Source organism: Panthera tigris, chromosome D1, assembly GCF_018350195.1.
Source record: "Panthera tigris isolate Pti1 chromosome D1, P.tigris_Pti1_mat1.1, whole genome shotgun sequence".
NCBI lineage: Eukaryota > Metazoa > Chordata > Mammalia > Carnivora > Felidae > Panthera > Panthera tigris.
The window spans coordinates 110,365,969-110,380,061 of record NC_056669.1 but is presented as its reverse complement, the minus strand read 5'-3'; the positions used below and the strand labels follow the sequence as shown (position 1 = coordinate 110,380,061).

Genomic DNA, 14,093 nt, shown 5'->3' with positions numbered 1-14,093 from the left:
TGGCGACAAGCCCACACACGGAGCCTGAGGCAGCGGGAGGCCGAGCGCCAGCCCGGGGCGGGGGCTCCCCCACTGTCCCCGCGGGAGCCCAGCCCCCAGACCTGCCCCCCACGGCCCCGACTGCCTGCTCCAGGTGGGCACACCGGCTGGGGGGCCCAGAAAAAACCCAGGTAAAGGACGACCTTCCCATTTAGGAGTCCCTCCCATTCGTCTCGAAAGAAATTTCCAGACCAAATAAGGCTTCAGAGCTCCTGTCCACTTCGCACAATTCCTTTTAAGTGTCCAAATGCAATTACACTTGGAACTTGTCTGCATCCAGCCTCCCCCGGCCTCCTCCCACCTCCCCCGGGCCCCCCCACGTAAACAAGCAGCCCAGCTGGGCCCCAGCTGGCCTGCCCTGGGGAGGAGGGGAGGGTCACCCCCACTGCCTGCTCTCTGCCCAGCCTCTCCCTCCCTCCCTCTCTCTCTCTCTCTCTCTCTCTCTCTGGGGCGTAGCCATGAGCTTTAGCCTGCTAGGCCCTCCTTCTCACCCCCTCCCTAAAAACGAAGGCCCCCAAAGACCCGCTGGGCCGTGCAGGGCACGGTCCGAGGCTCCCCCCTCCGCTCTGGGGTTTGCAGGGACGTCGGGTCCCTCCATCCAGGGTCAGGAGGCCCGTGGCCCCAGGGCAGGTGCCAGGGCCGCGCTCTATTTCTGGGTCCTCTTCAGGGTGCCCACCCCGCCCCCCATCTGGGCACCATTTCCTCCCACAGAGAAAGCACTGATGGGAACTCCCTCCGGCTCCCCGAGGTCATGAGAAAGTTGGCCCAGGGCAGGGGTGTGTGCCTTTCCTGGTGCCTCCCCGGGGAAGCCGCTCCTCACCACTCCCCGTCCTCACGGTCCCCCCTGGGGCCCCTGCATCCCCCCCCCCTCACCCCCGCCTCAGGCTTTGGCTCGCTGCCCCAGGACCCTGAGGAGGCTCGCAGGGTAGGGGGGAAGCCTGACTCATCCTCCCGCCGGTCAGGCACGCACCGCCCGCCAGTCCCCCCCCCCCCCAAGGCGAGCGCTGTGATTTTCCCCTTGTGCCATCTGATTGCTATTAGGGCTGGAGAAAGGGAATTCCCGGTTCCGTAAGCCGGCAGGGCACCCCCCCCTCGCCCCAGGCAGATCTCAGGTGGGAAGGGGGGTGGGGCCACACCTGGGTGGCATTGCCGTCTTGCCCCCCAGTCTACCTCTCAAAAGTGCCTGCGCCACCTTCTCCACGGAGCCCTCACCTTGCTACCTCCCGGCTCCTCCGTACCAGCCCTGACTGCATTTAAACCACCGGGTGGGGACCTGCCCCTGGCGGGCCTGCGCGCCCCGAAATGCCCAGTGGGAGCCAATCCCAGGCAAGCGGACAGCCCGGTGCTGTTTTTCCAGAGCAGCCCAGCGGAGCTGCGAGGGCGCAAGGGAGATGAACGGCTGGACTCCCGAAGCAGTGCTCGGGCCAACATGACGTCACCGGGCCGGGGGATGAGCGCCCAGCGAGGCCTGGGAGGGGGGGGGGGGCTCCCGAGCGGGGCATTCCTTCCCGAAGCTTCATCCCAGCTGGGGCTCGGCCCCTCCTCCCCCCTCCTCCTCCCCTTCCCCCTCCCTCCGGGCCTGGAATTGGGTTTGGGGCGGGTTCTGCTCCCAAAGCCATCTCCTCCGGCAGGCGGGCAAGCAAGGGCCGTCCTCTGCTCCGAGCTCGCGTTTTCTGAGGCTCCAGCCGGTGCTCTGGGCTGGCCCGCTGCCCCGGCGGGTCGGCGGCCAGAGGCCGGTGTCGTGCTCCGGGAAGGAGAGACCTCGGAGGACCTGGGCAGCTGCAGGTGGGGCTGCGGGGGCCCTGGGCCCAGCCAGGGCGTTCTGGAGACCAGGGCTGCAGGGAGGAGGAGGCCAGGCGGGGAGGGAGAATGAGGTGGGCGCCGTCAGGGCGGGCAGCCCCCAGAAATCACGTGGCTCCAGGCGGGAACCCTGACACTCCAGAGCCGCCTCCCGCACACTCCCGAGGCCCTGACGGTCCCCCCTCCGGGGGCGGCAGGAGCCGGCATCCTGGCAGGGCCTGACCCCCGTGCTGTCCTCCACTCCCGACCTCCCCCTCTGGCCCTACCCCCACCCTCGCCAGCCGTCCAAGTCCGCTTTCTGGAAGGGCGGGAAGGGAACACCCAGCCGGCAGCGTCCCAAGTGCAGAGAGATGGCTCCCACTGTTCCCAGGGGCTTGCTGCACGGCCCGCGACCTCCCACCTTCTCCCGGACAGATGGCACCTGGAGTGCTGTGGGCTCTCCAGTCCCCAGAGTAGCCTCTTCGATTCAGTTGTGAGCTGGGGGGGCAGGGGAGCAGTGGGGTGGCGAGGAGAGGGGCTGGGAAGACAATCAGGGAAGCGGGGCTTGACCGTGCCCACTGGAGGACAGCCTCGCCCTGTCCCCGACAAACTGGGGGCCGGCTCGTGGCAGGGTGGGCCGAGAGGGGGCAGACAGGCGGCCGGAGCCCCAGTGGGCCTTGTGCCTTGAAGGGAGGGTCAGGGGTGCACTGAGCCGACAGCTTTTGTCGTCTTGCTGTAGCAGCAGCTGGTTCTGCCACAGTCCAGACCCCACCCCAAGAATGCGCGAGGCGCCCACCCCTCCGCCCCTGCTCGCACACGCCGCTCACGCACACGCCTTACGCGTGTCACACACACGTGTCTTCTCATCGTCCATCTGGGGGGTCCGCTTGGCTTCCAGATCTCTGCCCGGGCGCCGTAACTTTCCAGACTGCCCGTGGCAGGCGGGAGGAGACACAGTAGGGAGGCCCCCACGTGGAAGCAACCGGCAGAGGTGAGCCCTTCCTACGAGCCGGGTCCAAGCTGGGCATCACGGGCTGGCCCCGGCCGGCTGCCCTTTCGGGGCATCCGTGTGCCGGGGGCCTCGCTCGGCTGGGGTGAGAGGGCAAGGTTTGCGGCCAGGACGTCCCCGAGGGCCCAGACCCAGGATGGCGTGCGACCAGGACGGCCGAGCGGGAACGCTGGGGACGGGGGCGAAGGGGACCGGGAAGGATAGGGTCTGAGGGGCCGGTAGCTTTGGGGTTGCAGGCAGGAGAGGGAAGCCCCAGCGGGTGGGTAAGCAAGAGACCCGGGGGAGGCAGTGGGGACAGTGCAGGGGCTGGAGCCCGGATGACGCCTGGGGGGCGGTGGGGGGGGGGGGCTACAGATCCACCCTTCGCAGCACCTGCTCTCTGCACCCACACGCTGCACACGCACGCAGACTCGCCCACCTGTCGTCGAGCACCAGGGCCCCCACCCCGCGTACAGCCACCTGGGGCACCGGCGCCAGCAGGCACTGTCACGGCAGGCCACACCCAGACCCACCTGCCGGGCGCACAGGCGCTTGCCCACAACACACACGGCCACTCTGCCCAAGGGCCTGGGGCAGAAGGGCGCTGTGGGGGGCGGGGGCCGGGAAGGGAGCCGGGCCGCCGGCGGGCCAGGGGTCTGATGCCCCGCGCCGTTCTCCTGTTCTCCGCGCATCCCCCCCGCGCCGGGGCTCGGGGCTCGAGCGGACCAAGCGTTAAAGAGGGTGCAGGCAGCGCGCGGACGGCCCCCCTTCCCAGGCCTGCCGCGTCCGGGAAGGAATTCTGGGGGAGGCCGCCGAGCAGCAGCATTCCTCGCATGGGGAGAGGGGTGCCGGCGGCCTGCGGCTCAGCCTCAGTTTCCCCACCTGCTTCCCCACGGGGGGAGGGACGGGTGCTTGCCTGCTGGAGCAGAGCTCAGGTTGGGGGACAGGGGACCGTCCGAAGGGGCACCTGGGGCAGATGGACCAATGCTCTGCCTCCCCCAGGCGGGGATGTCCACCCCGCCACCCCCAGAGCCGTCCTGGCTGGCTCCCTCCAGCTGCTCCAGCCCCTCTGGTCTCAACCACGCACAAAATCCCCGAACTTGCTGTTGTCACATGCACCCCGGGCAGGGGACCTCACCTCCCGGAGCCCTGGAGTGCCCCTCATGGGGCAGCAATGCTACCTGCTCCGTAACGGGGAATGAAGACCAAAAGGGGTGGTGGCCATTGGGTTGGCTGCCACTGACTGCCAGGGACCCCTGTGCCACCACCGTGGGCCGGCAGAAAGGAGGAGCCCAGGAATGTGTACGGGTATAAATGTACGTCCCCAGAAGCCCTCTGGTCCCAGAAATCTCACAGATCGAGCAAGAAGGGGGGAAGGAGAGGGGCTTCTCCCCCAGCAAGCAGCAGCGAGTATCTAGAGTATCGTGGGGGGGGAGGGGGGGACGAGGAGCCCAGGCAGGAGGGGACAGTGCATATGGATATGACCTGTCCCGTACTCAGCAGGATGACCTCTGTGCCTCCCACACAGCCCTGCCCGGAGGGAGCCACGTGCTGGCTTGTCAGCCTTTTCCTCTAAGGTGAGAGCCCCTGGGGCCTGGGGACGGGGATCCGGAAGGTGGAGGGGCTTTCTGGGTGGGGGGGAGGGGGGGGGGACACGGCTGCCCTGACGTGACCCTTTGTTCCTTTGCCAGGGGAGGTGTGCGGGGCCGCGAGCCGTGAGCGGAGCCGTGAGGAGTCTGGACTCGCCGGGCCTGGAGATGGTGGGAAACTGTTCCTGGGAGGCCCACCCCGGGGACAGGAACAAGGCAAGTGCTGGCCGGCAGCAGAGGGGGTCCGGGCACCGTCGGGCCGGGTGTGGTGGGAGAGGCAGACGGAGCCCAGGACCTCCTCCCCCTGCACTCTGCCGCCCGGGCCCATCCTCTGTCAAAGGACGAACAGGTGGGCGGCAGGCCCTGTGGACTGTGTGGCCCCCCAGGTCTCCAGTGTCCTCATCAGTGAGACAAGCACGGGGAACCGAAGCCTCGAATCCCTCCCTGTGCAGACCCTGTGCTCCGTTACCACCTTGACCGGCCTTGTTCCGCCTCTCCCCCGTGGAGACGGGGTGGTCAGCTTTCTCCCGTGGCCGGTCCCTGCCAGGAGGCCCTGAGACGCGGGCTGCAAGGTGGCGCTGATGGGCCGCCCCGTGAGGCCAGGGTCTGGCGGTCCAGGCACCCGCCGGGGCCGAGACTCTGACAACGCGCCAGGCCAACACCCCTTCTTCTCTCCCCAGCCCCCTACTTCTCTGAGGTCCTTGAGAATTCTGGAATTCCCTTCTCAATCCCAGGCGAAACAGTCTCCAAGTTGGAGGGACCCCCTCGAGTTTACCTAGTACGACCTCATCCACATTCGAGGAGACCCAGGCTTGCGATGGGCCAGTAACTAGACCGGGACGAGCCCCGAGGTCTGAGCAGAGGCCGGACTCCCGCCCGGGGCCCGTGTCCCTTAGCAGCGATGGGACTGGCTGGGGAGAAGTCTCCAGAAATCTCCAGAGAAAACCAGAGCCCCGGGAGGGGGGCCAGGCTCCGGGGCAGGCATTTTACAAGGCGGGATGTGGCTGGAGATGGCAGCTACGTGCCCCGTGACTCACCCGGCCCTCCCGCTCTGACTCCGAGGAAGGGATTGCAGACTTTTTCCAGCCTGGAGAAGCTCTGAGTGATCCCTCTGCGTGGGCTTGTCTGGGCACCGGGTCTTACGGATTCTGGGTCTGGTGCCCCAGCCGGGGGCGGGGCGGGGGGCGGAGTGGGTGGCACTGCTCCATGGCCTGGAGCAGTCAAAGCCAGCAACAGGAGAGGCCGAGCAAAGAGGAAGCCAAGGGGCTTGGTGGCTGACAGACAGACAGACAGACAGAGACGCTGAGCCAATAAATGTACCTAGAGGATGATGCGTGGTGAATAGGACGCCCTTGAAGAGCTTGCCCTGACCTCACAGAGTCTCCCCAAGTTTGGCCAACGCCCTCCGGCCCCTGCTTGCAGATTCCCCTTGACCGGAGCCAGGACGGAAAGGCTGTTACGGGGGATCAGGCCCCAGCTCTCTGGCAGAGCTGGGGGCCATCTGGAAGGTGGCAGAACGCTCCAGCCTCCAGAACCTGTTTGTTTTCTTTGGGAGGGAGTCACGAGCAGTGGGAACCAAGGAATACCCGCGTTACCCCGGGGTCAAGGGTCAGGTTCAGGCTCTGTGGGAAGGGCTAGTGATATCTTCCCGGGCTGAGAGAAGGCGGTGACAGCGCTCTGGGCAGCCTTGTCACTTGGAATGAGAGGTCAAAATGACAGCCTGAGAATGCATCCAGCCTGTAGATGTGTTGTGTTTGGCCCACAGGATGTTTTTTAAATGCAAACATGTAAAGATCAGGGAGGTTCACGTTACAACCCAGAGTTCTGGCTTCTCTGGGGAAAGGGCGATGGGGCCACTGGGCCCACGGTCCTGTCCCCCACCACCCCCCAAAACCCGCCCCCCCCAGCACCCACCAGCTGGAGCAAAGCCCACCTTGCTCAGATCTGCCGCCCCTCCCCCACAGTCGCAGGGGACCCACCTCGCCCAGACCCAGCAGGCAAGACAGAAACCCAGCCGGGTGCCCTCAGGCAGCCACAGCTTGTTCAAGTATCAAAGTGCTTCCCCAGAGCATAAACAGCTGTGGCCTCCAGTGTCTCCCCCTCCCCAGGGAATCCCTGGCCCGCACCGAGACCCGTCATGATCCAGAAACCCAGAGTCTCCCTGGCCCCCCAGGGGACCGCCTCTGATTCCCCAGGCCTCTCCGATCCCATTACGGGACAGGGTCCTACTCCAGTTAGGGCCAGGGTCCACTTTTTAAAATCAATTATTTTATTTTTAACTTTATTTTTTTTAGAGAGAGAGAGTGAGAGAGAGCTCTGGAGGGCGCTCGTGCGAGCAGGGGAAGGGCAGAGACAGCACCCCAAGCAGGCCCCCGGCTGCCGGCGCAGAGCCTGACTCGGGGCTCGATCTCACGAACCCCGTGAGATCACGACCTGAGCCGAAACCAGGAGTCGGACGCTCAACCGACTGAGCCACCCAGGCGCCCCCAATTTTTTTTTTTTTTTAAGTATTTTCATGTTCGGGTGGGAAAATGGCAAACGTACAGGAGACGGGCGAGAGCCGCTCATACGCAGATACGCCCTTCACCGGTTCATCGTTAGCCTCTTACCACCCGCGCTTTCTCTCTGTGCACCTCACGATAGGCTCCTTCCCAGAATTCTTGGAAGGCAGGTTTGCAGACACCAAGCCCCCTGGTCCCCAAACAGCCCGTACCCCTTAAGAACAAGGACATTGCAGGACACGCAGCCACAGTGCATCTGCCCGTTCAGGAAATCCAGGGCTGGTGCCATCCCAGGACGCGCGGTCCATTCGCACATCCCCCCGGCACCTCGTGACATCCTCTCCGGCAACCCTTAGAGCCACCGCGAGGTCCGGGACGCCGCGTGGCCTTTCCGGTCGCGGCTTCATTGTCCTGCCATCTGGAAAGGTCCCCCGGGCTTTCCTCACCTCTCGTGACGAGGACACTCGTGGCCCAAAGTCTGTTCCGACAGGCGGGCGATCGGGTGCCTTTCCGGGGGACTGACGTCGCCCCTGTCGGCCCTCTCCAGGCTGCTAGCCGCAGGCTCTGCGACACCGCGGCGCAGAGTGGTGGCACTAGGCGGGAACGGGGGTGGCCTCTGCTCCAGGGCCAGCCGCTCCGCGAGCCTGTAAGCAGGACCCGGCACGCCGGGCTGCAGGTGCGGGGGTGGGCGCGGGGCTCAGCCAGCATCACAGGCGTCTGCCCTCTGCCCCCGCACAGATGTGTCCCGGCGTGAGCGAGGCCCCGGCGCTCTACGGCCGTGGCTTCCTGACCATGGAGCAGATCGCCACGCCGCCACCGCCGGCCGTCATGGACTACATCTTCCTGCTCCTGTGTCTGTGTGGCCTGGTGGGCAACGGGCTGGTCCTGTGGCTTTTCGGCTTCTCCATCAAGAGGAGCCCCTTCTCCGTCTACTTCCTGCACCTGGCCGGCGCTGACGCCGGCTACCTCTGCAGCAAGGCCGTGCTCTCCGTCCTGAACACGGGCGGCTTCCTGGGCACGTTCGCCGCCTACGTCCGCGCCGTGTGCAGGGTCGCGGGGCTCTGCATGTTTGTCGCCGGCGTGAGCCTCCTGCCGGCCGTCAGCTCGGAGCGCTGCCTGTCGGTCGTCTTCCCCGCCTGGTTCTGGCGCCGTCGGCCCAAGCGCCTGTCGGCCGTGGCGTGCGCCCTGCTCTGGGCCCTGTCGCTCCTGGTCACCACCGTCCACAACTACTTCTGCGTGTTCCTGGGCCACCGAGCGTCCGGCGTGGCCTGCAGGCACATGGACGCCTTCCTGGGCATCCTGCTTTTTCTGGTCTTCTGCCCGCTCATGGTGCTGCCCTGCCTGGTGCTCATCCTGCACGCGGAGTGCAGGGCCCGGAGGCGCCAGCGCTCCGCGAAGCTCAGCCACGTCGTCCTGGCCACGGTCTCGGTGTTCCTCGTGTCCTCCATCTACCTGGGGGTCGACTGGTTCCTCTTTTGGGTCTTCCAGATCCCGGCCCCCTTCCCCGAGTATGTCACCGACCTGTGCATCTGCATCAACAGCAGTGCCAAGCCGGTCGTGTACTTCCTGGCCGGGAGGGACAAGTCACAGCGGCTGTGGGAGCCTCTCAGGGTGGTCTTCCAGCGGGCCCTGCGAGACGGCGCCGAGCTGGGGGAGGCCGGGGGCGGCACGCCCAACACGGTCACCATGGAGATGCAGTGCCCCTCTGGGAACGCCTCCTGAGAGGCCAGCGCCCGGGGGGAGGCAGGGGCCGCGGCCTCCAGAGACCTTCTGCCGCAGGACGGGAGCTCGGCCACCACCCCGGGGCCCAAGTGCAAGGAGAAAAGTCGCTTCCTGCCCTCGCGCCTCCTTCCCCGCGGGCTGGAGGCACTAGGGGCCACCGGGAGACTGAGAAGCCACCTGCAAACGGGCCCCGACAGATCCCCCCCTAGACATTGTCCTCGGCGCCCAGAGGCCTACTGTATGGAAGTCACCCCGGGCTGGTCAAGGGGAGGCGGGGGGTCACCCAGGCCTGTCCGCCTCCTGCCCCTTTGAATCTGCCCTCCTTGAAAATGACACAGCCAGCGCGGTCGCGCCCGGGGTCAGCAGCTGCGCCCCCGCTAGGGCACCTGTTCTCTCCATTCCATCCAGTCCAAGCAATGTCGGGGAGCCGACCTGAGCGCAATGGTGCTACCTGGGAGAAGGTTCTGGTTAACCTGCCTTGGAGTTCGGTCTATCTGCACACAACGCCCCAGCCCCCGTCCAGGAATCCTTTGGGGACTTCAATGGGGGCGGAGGGGGGGTGGTTTCTGGTCATGGCAAGCAGCCTGCCGGGACAGAGCTCGGGCCAGCGTGGGCAGATCGCTCCCTTCTCGGACTCCATGCGGCCAGCCCCTGGACCCCCTCCGGAGTGCAGGCTGCCATGTGCCTGGTACTCGGGGCTCGGCAGACGGGCCAGCAGCCTCTGGGCTCCAGCCCCCGCCTGGGAGCAGGCGCTGGCTCGACCCGGCCACCCCAGCCCACCTCCAAGCACGGTGGCCCTGTGCAGCCCCTGCAAGTTTTATGGAAGCCAATAAATGTATATCAATAAACATTTTATATCGTGCACTGAGCAAGGCTCCCTGCCCTCGGTCCCGTCTGTGTTCTTCCGCGGTGAGGGCGCCCTTCAGCGGCTATGGGCCCAGATGGCCGCCTGGTGCCCCACCCAACCTGCTCTGTACCCCAGCTCTTGTGTCCCCTCCCCTGGCTGGTCCGTCTACACCTCCGGGATGCCCCCTCCCCCGGCTGGTCTGTCTATACCTCCAGGGTGCTCCATCTCCTGGTAGGGTTTCCACCCCTCTGCCAGAAGGGGCTTTGGTCAGCCGCACTGTCCTCTTGCCTAAAGCCTGTGCCCTTTCTCACCCGTTCTGGGCCCCCCTGCTCCCCTTGGAAACACTCCTCATGGTCCCTAGTCACTGCCAGGCCCGGTGCTGGCTAATGCAGTCCCTGCCTGTAAGGCCCACAGTGTGTCCACACAGGGGCTCCCCGGGTTGGGCTGCTGATTCCATCCCTGTCCGGAATGCCCCCCTCTGTCCCCAACCCTCCAGGGTGGGGGCCGGGGGTGGCACCTCCCTACTGCCCAGCAATAGGCTGGAGCCCCTCCCAGGGGAGAGTTCAACTAGAGCCAGGCCAGAGGCTCCCTGACTGCCCCCCCCGCCCCCACCCCTGTCCTCCAGCCAGCGTCCCAAGAGGCCCGTCTTAGGCTCTAGGTGTCCAGCCTGGGATCCCAGCCCCGTTTTGGGGAAGCTCTAGGGGGATTCTGCTCACTTCATGGGCCCAAGGAGAGCCCAGGGCAGAGAGCAGGGCCCGTGCGCCGGCGGCCGGGAGGGGGCTGGGAGGGGGCCGGTGGCTAAGGGAGCAGCACTACCTCCGGGCCCGCCCGGCGGCCAGCGTTCCACCCGCAGACCCTGGACTCGCTCCCAGAGCAGGGGCCACAGGAGCCCCCCCACCGGTGGGCTGACCCCCAAGTGCATTTCTTGGTGACCGGCCCCCCAGCTGGCCGGACTCATCCCTCCCGGCCTCTCCAGGCCACTGCTCCCGTGCTCCCCTTTCCAACAGACCCGGCTGCTCCTCCTATCGAGGCAGCTGCTCTGCAGGGAGAGACGCACCCGTGTCTGCATCTGTCTGCGTGTCCACGTCTGTGTGTCCGCGTGTCGCGTGTCTGCGTCCGTGTCCGCGTGTCCACGTGTCCGCGTGCCCAGAGGCAGAGGAGCCTCAGGGGGTGGGGGTCAGTATGCCTACCTCTTCCGCTCCCCACCCCCATCCCCCCACACCCTCCCCCACACACCCCATCCCCCCACGCCCTCCACCCACTCCCCCTCCGATGCCCATCCCCCCACCCCCATCTCCCCCCACCACTCCACCCCCCAAACCCCCCCACACCCTCGACACACACACTCCCCGTCACCAAAGAGTCCCCGAGCAGCAGAGTTGGGGGCCTCCCATCTGACACCCCTGGGGACTCAGAAGCAGGTGGGGTCCTGAGGACACATGCGGGGCGGGGGGGGGGTGGTGAGAGCAGGACCCCCTCCCTGGAAAAGCTTCCAGCAGCCGGCCTCCAGGCGGGTGGAGATGCCTCCAGTCCCGAAGGGGGCCCAGGGGTTCCTCAGGAGCCCCCACCCAGCCCCGAGTCCGCTGCCGGGAGCTACCCACCCCCAGGAGCTTGGAGCCGCCTCGCTGCCCGGGTCCGGCCGCAGCAGCTCAGAACCCGGGCCCCGGCCGGCAGGTGGGCGGGCGGCCCTCACTCACTGCAGGGCCTGGGCGTCAGGGAAGGGCTGAGCCCCTATGGGGAGGCACATCCGCCTGAGCTGGGTGGGCGCCAGGCCTGGGAGGCTGGGGGTGAACTCGGGGGATCGGGCCTCCCTCAGCCTCTGGCCCCTTCTCGGGTGTGGATCGACAGTCTTTCCAGGGAGCGCGCCTTCTCCTCCCCCTCCAATCCCCGAGCCTGGACCACCTATCCTATCCAGCCTGCACATCTAGCCACAGCCTGGACCACCTCGCTCTGTGCTAATGGCAGAGAGGCTCACGGCCGCTTTGCTCCTCCCTCCTGGGGTATTTAACTATTAAAAGGGCCGGGAGGGGAGCTCGCTGCGGGGTGGGGCAGATGCACCTTCACTACCTACCCCTCCCCAGGCAGCTCAGCTGGGCCCACCCCCAGCCTCCTTCTTCCTGGGTGTCTCTGGTGAAGGCAGGAAGCGGAGGCCCCGAGCGTCACGGGAATCCGCCCTGGAACTGCCTGGAGCAAGGGGTCTGGCCATCCTCCCGCGACAACCTCTGGTCGGCAGCGCTCAGCGAGCGGCGTCAGCGTCCCCGGGGAGGAGCTCACCGGCAACGAGTAACACTTGTCTCCCTGCCCCGCCCCCCAGCTGCTACCAAGCCCGACTTTCTACCACCACGGGCTATGCTATGCGGGCTACGCGGGGTGGGCGGGTGAAGGGGCCGGGGTTGGGCTGCGGGCCGAGCGTTCGGTGGCGATCAGTGCAGAAAGGAGCCAGCCGACGAGCGCACTCCTAGACGACGCAAAGGATGAACGGGGCCAAATTTGGAAAGTCAAGAGCAAGCCCCAGAGGGACAGGGGGCTGCCACCTATAAGCTGCGGGGCATGGATTTTGTCACGTACCGGGCACAGGCCTCAGGAGCTAAATCCCTGGTGACGCACGGGCAGCGGCAAGGTGGACAGGAGGCGGCAGGGTGGCCCCCAAGGAGGGACATTCAGGGGAACGGCCTATCCCACGCACTGGGGACTATTACGGACGACATAGCAGGCGCAGCGGGCCCCGGGCTAAGAGCTCCACCTGCAAAACCAGTGTATCTTCTCAGCAGGGCTCCAAAGGACAGCCCGTTCGCGCCCACTGTGGAGCCACAGTCATCCTCCAAAGGCTCAGTGGCCCCGTAAGCCCCCGCCAGCAAAGCACTGCGAGTTGGGGGTCCAGGGGCGCCGCGTGGAATAGACAGGACAGGCCCGTCACAGCCCGAGTTCAACCCAGGCCGGCCCATCGCTCGAGACCAAAGCCGGCGGGGGGCAGCTCGGGCCGAGGCCCAGGCTGCTGGAGGCTGAGGCGAGCGGGACATGGGAAAGGGACGCGTGTCCAACAGACGGCACAACACCCGGCCGGACAGCTGACGCCTCTTCCTGCCTTCGTCTCCCCTCTTAGTGAGAAGAAACCGAATGCCTCCCTGGCACCCGCCCAGCTCTCCCCGAGCCCCCGCCAGCTGTGGTTTCGAGATGATTGGGGTTGGGATCTTGGGCCAGGATTTTGAAGGGCGAGATCTTTTCGCACATGCGCATCTCGGTTCGGGATCCTCCGCCAAGGCGACGGGTCTTTCCCAGGAGGCACGGGGTTCATCTGGCAGGTGGGACCAAGGGATGGGTCCGTTTATGGTCCCACAGAAGGGGAGAAGCCCAGCCTGAGGAAACGAGCCCTTCAACGTGCCGGGAAGCTGCAAAAACACACTGCACAGATCTTCCCGAACGGGGGCAACTCGGAATGCGGGCAGAATTCGTATGTTTGGGCCCAGCGGGCGCTGGACGGTAGCCAGTGGGGCCTAGAGAAAACAACAGGGCACAGTTCACAAAATGAAAACTCGTGGAAAGTTCTGCCCCAGTGAGTCAGGATGCCAGCGCGAAGTTTCCTGGCAATTCCAGGGAAGGCTTACCTACTCGGGGAGGTTTTGTGAAAAACAAAAATCTTCGTGACGGATTGAATCGCGGCCTAATTTCCACGCGATAAAATACACCCATGGAACGAAGAGCGCGATGACCTTTGACACGGGTATGAAGGCCCACGTCCTCACCAAATCAGTACGTGGAATGTTTCCATCCTCCCCCAAGAGAACATTGCCATCGCCCCCCACGAAAATTTCCCGGTGCCCCAGAGCACCCAGCCCCACCCCGCGACGGCCCCGCCCGCAGCCGGAGACGGCGCCTTGCCTCTGCTTTATGCCAAATAGATTCTAGATCAGAGATCCGCTTCATAGGCAGATGTATACACTAACCGGCCACGCCTCTTGGTGACCAGTAAAGTAACAGATGCCAAGTGTGATCCAGCTTGGGGTGGGGGTGGGGAAAGTGTGTGTGTGTGTTTAAGGAAGTCGACTGACTCACCCACCAGGGACGCTCCAGAAATGATTTCCGCTTCAGATATAGCTGGATCTGGAGCCTCAAGTGATGTTCTCAAGGGTACCTCTCCTCCTCTCCCGCTTCGCGTTTATTCTCAACGAATAAACGAAATGGCCGGTAACCAGCAGCTCCTGTTTCCATCCCACAAATTCAGCAGCCCCCGCAGACGGCCCCTTTCCTGATAACCGTAAGATGAGTCCCAACGACTGTGCTCACTGGCCCGCAGAGCCCCACGCTGTCCCCCAGAGTGGGGCCTGGGGGTGGCGAGGGGGGCAACTCACCCAAACCCCACAGGCTGAAAGCAGGGAAGAGGTGTGAGCTCAAGGGGAAACCTGGGTGTGTCGGCAGCAGGAGACGCGGACAGGCAAGGTGGCGAGCGCGGGCCGTGGTCCTCCTGGACACCACCACACTCCCTTCCTCCCCACAGACGACTTTAAATGCTCCTACCCCAAATCTGTAGCTATACTGTGCGTTCTCCTCTCCTCCCAGAAGAGAAAGAGTCCAAAATCAATTCCAGGGACTGCCTCCCCAGCACTGAGCCCAGGATCGGCGGGCTGTTT

The 14,093-nt window shown here is 65.5% G+C and overlaps 1 protein-coding gene across 5 annotated transcripts; it reads left to right on the top strand.

Moving 5' to 3' along the window:
• The first annotated feature begins 1,641 nt into the window (after positions 1–1,641).
• On the top strand, positions 1,642–9,481 carry MRGPRF (MAS related GPR family member F). Of its 5 annotated transcripts, none has more exons than XM_042957421.1 (4): positions 1,642–1,824; positions 4,335–4,383; positions 4,498–4,611; positions 7,635–9,481. In XM_042957421.1, exons 3-4 carry the CDS (start codon positions 4,564–4,566, stop codon positions 8,616–8,618), a joined length of 1,032 nt encoding a protein of 343 aa, XP_042813355.1. In that variant the 5' UTR covers positions 1,642–1,824; positions 4,335–4,383; positions 4,498–4,563; the 3' UTR covers positions 8,619–9,481. The 5 variants fall into 5 exon arrangements, with proteins under 5 accessions (XP_042813355.1, XP_042813356.1, XP_042813357.1 ...); XM_042957422.1 differs by having other exon boundaries at positions 4,310–4,383; XM_042957423.1 differs by having other exon boundaries at positions 4,307–4,383.
• The last annotated feature ends 4,612 nt before the right edge of the window (positions 9,482–14,093 follow it).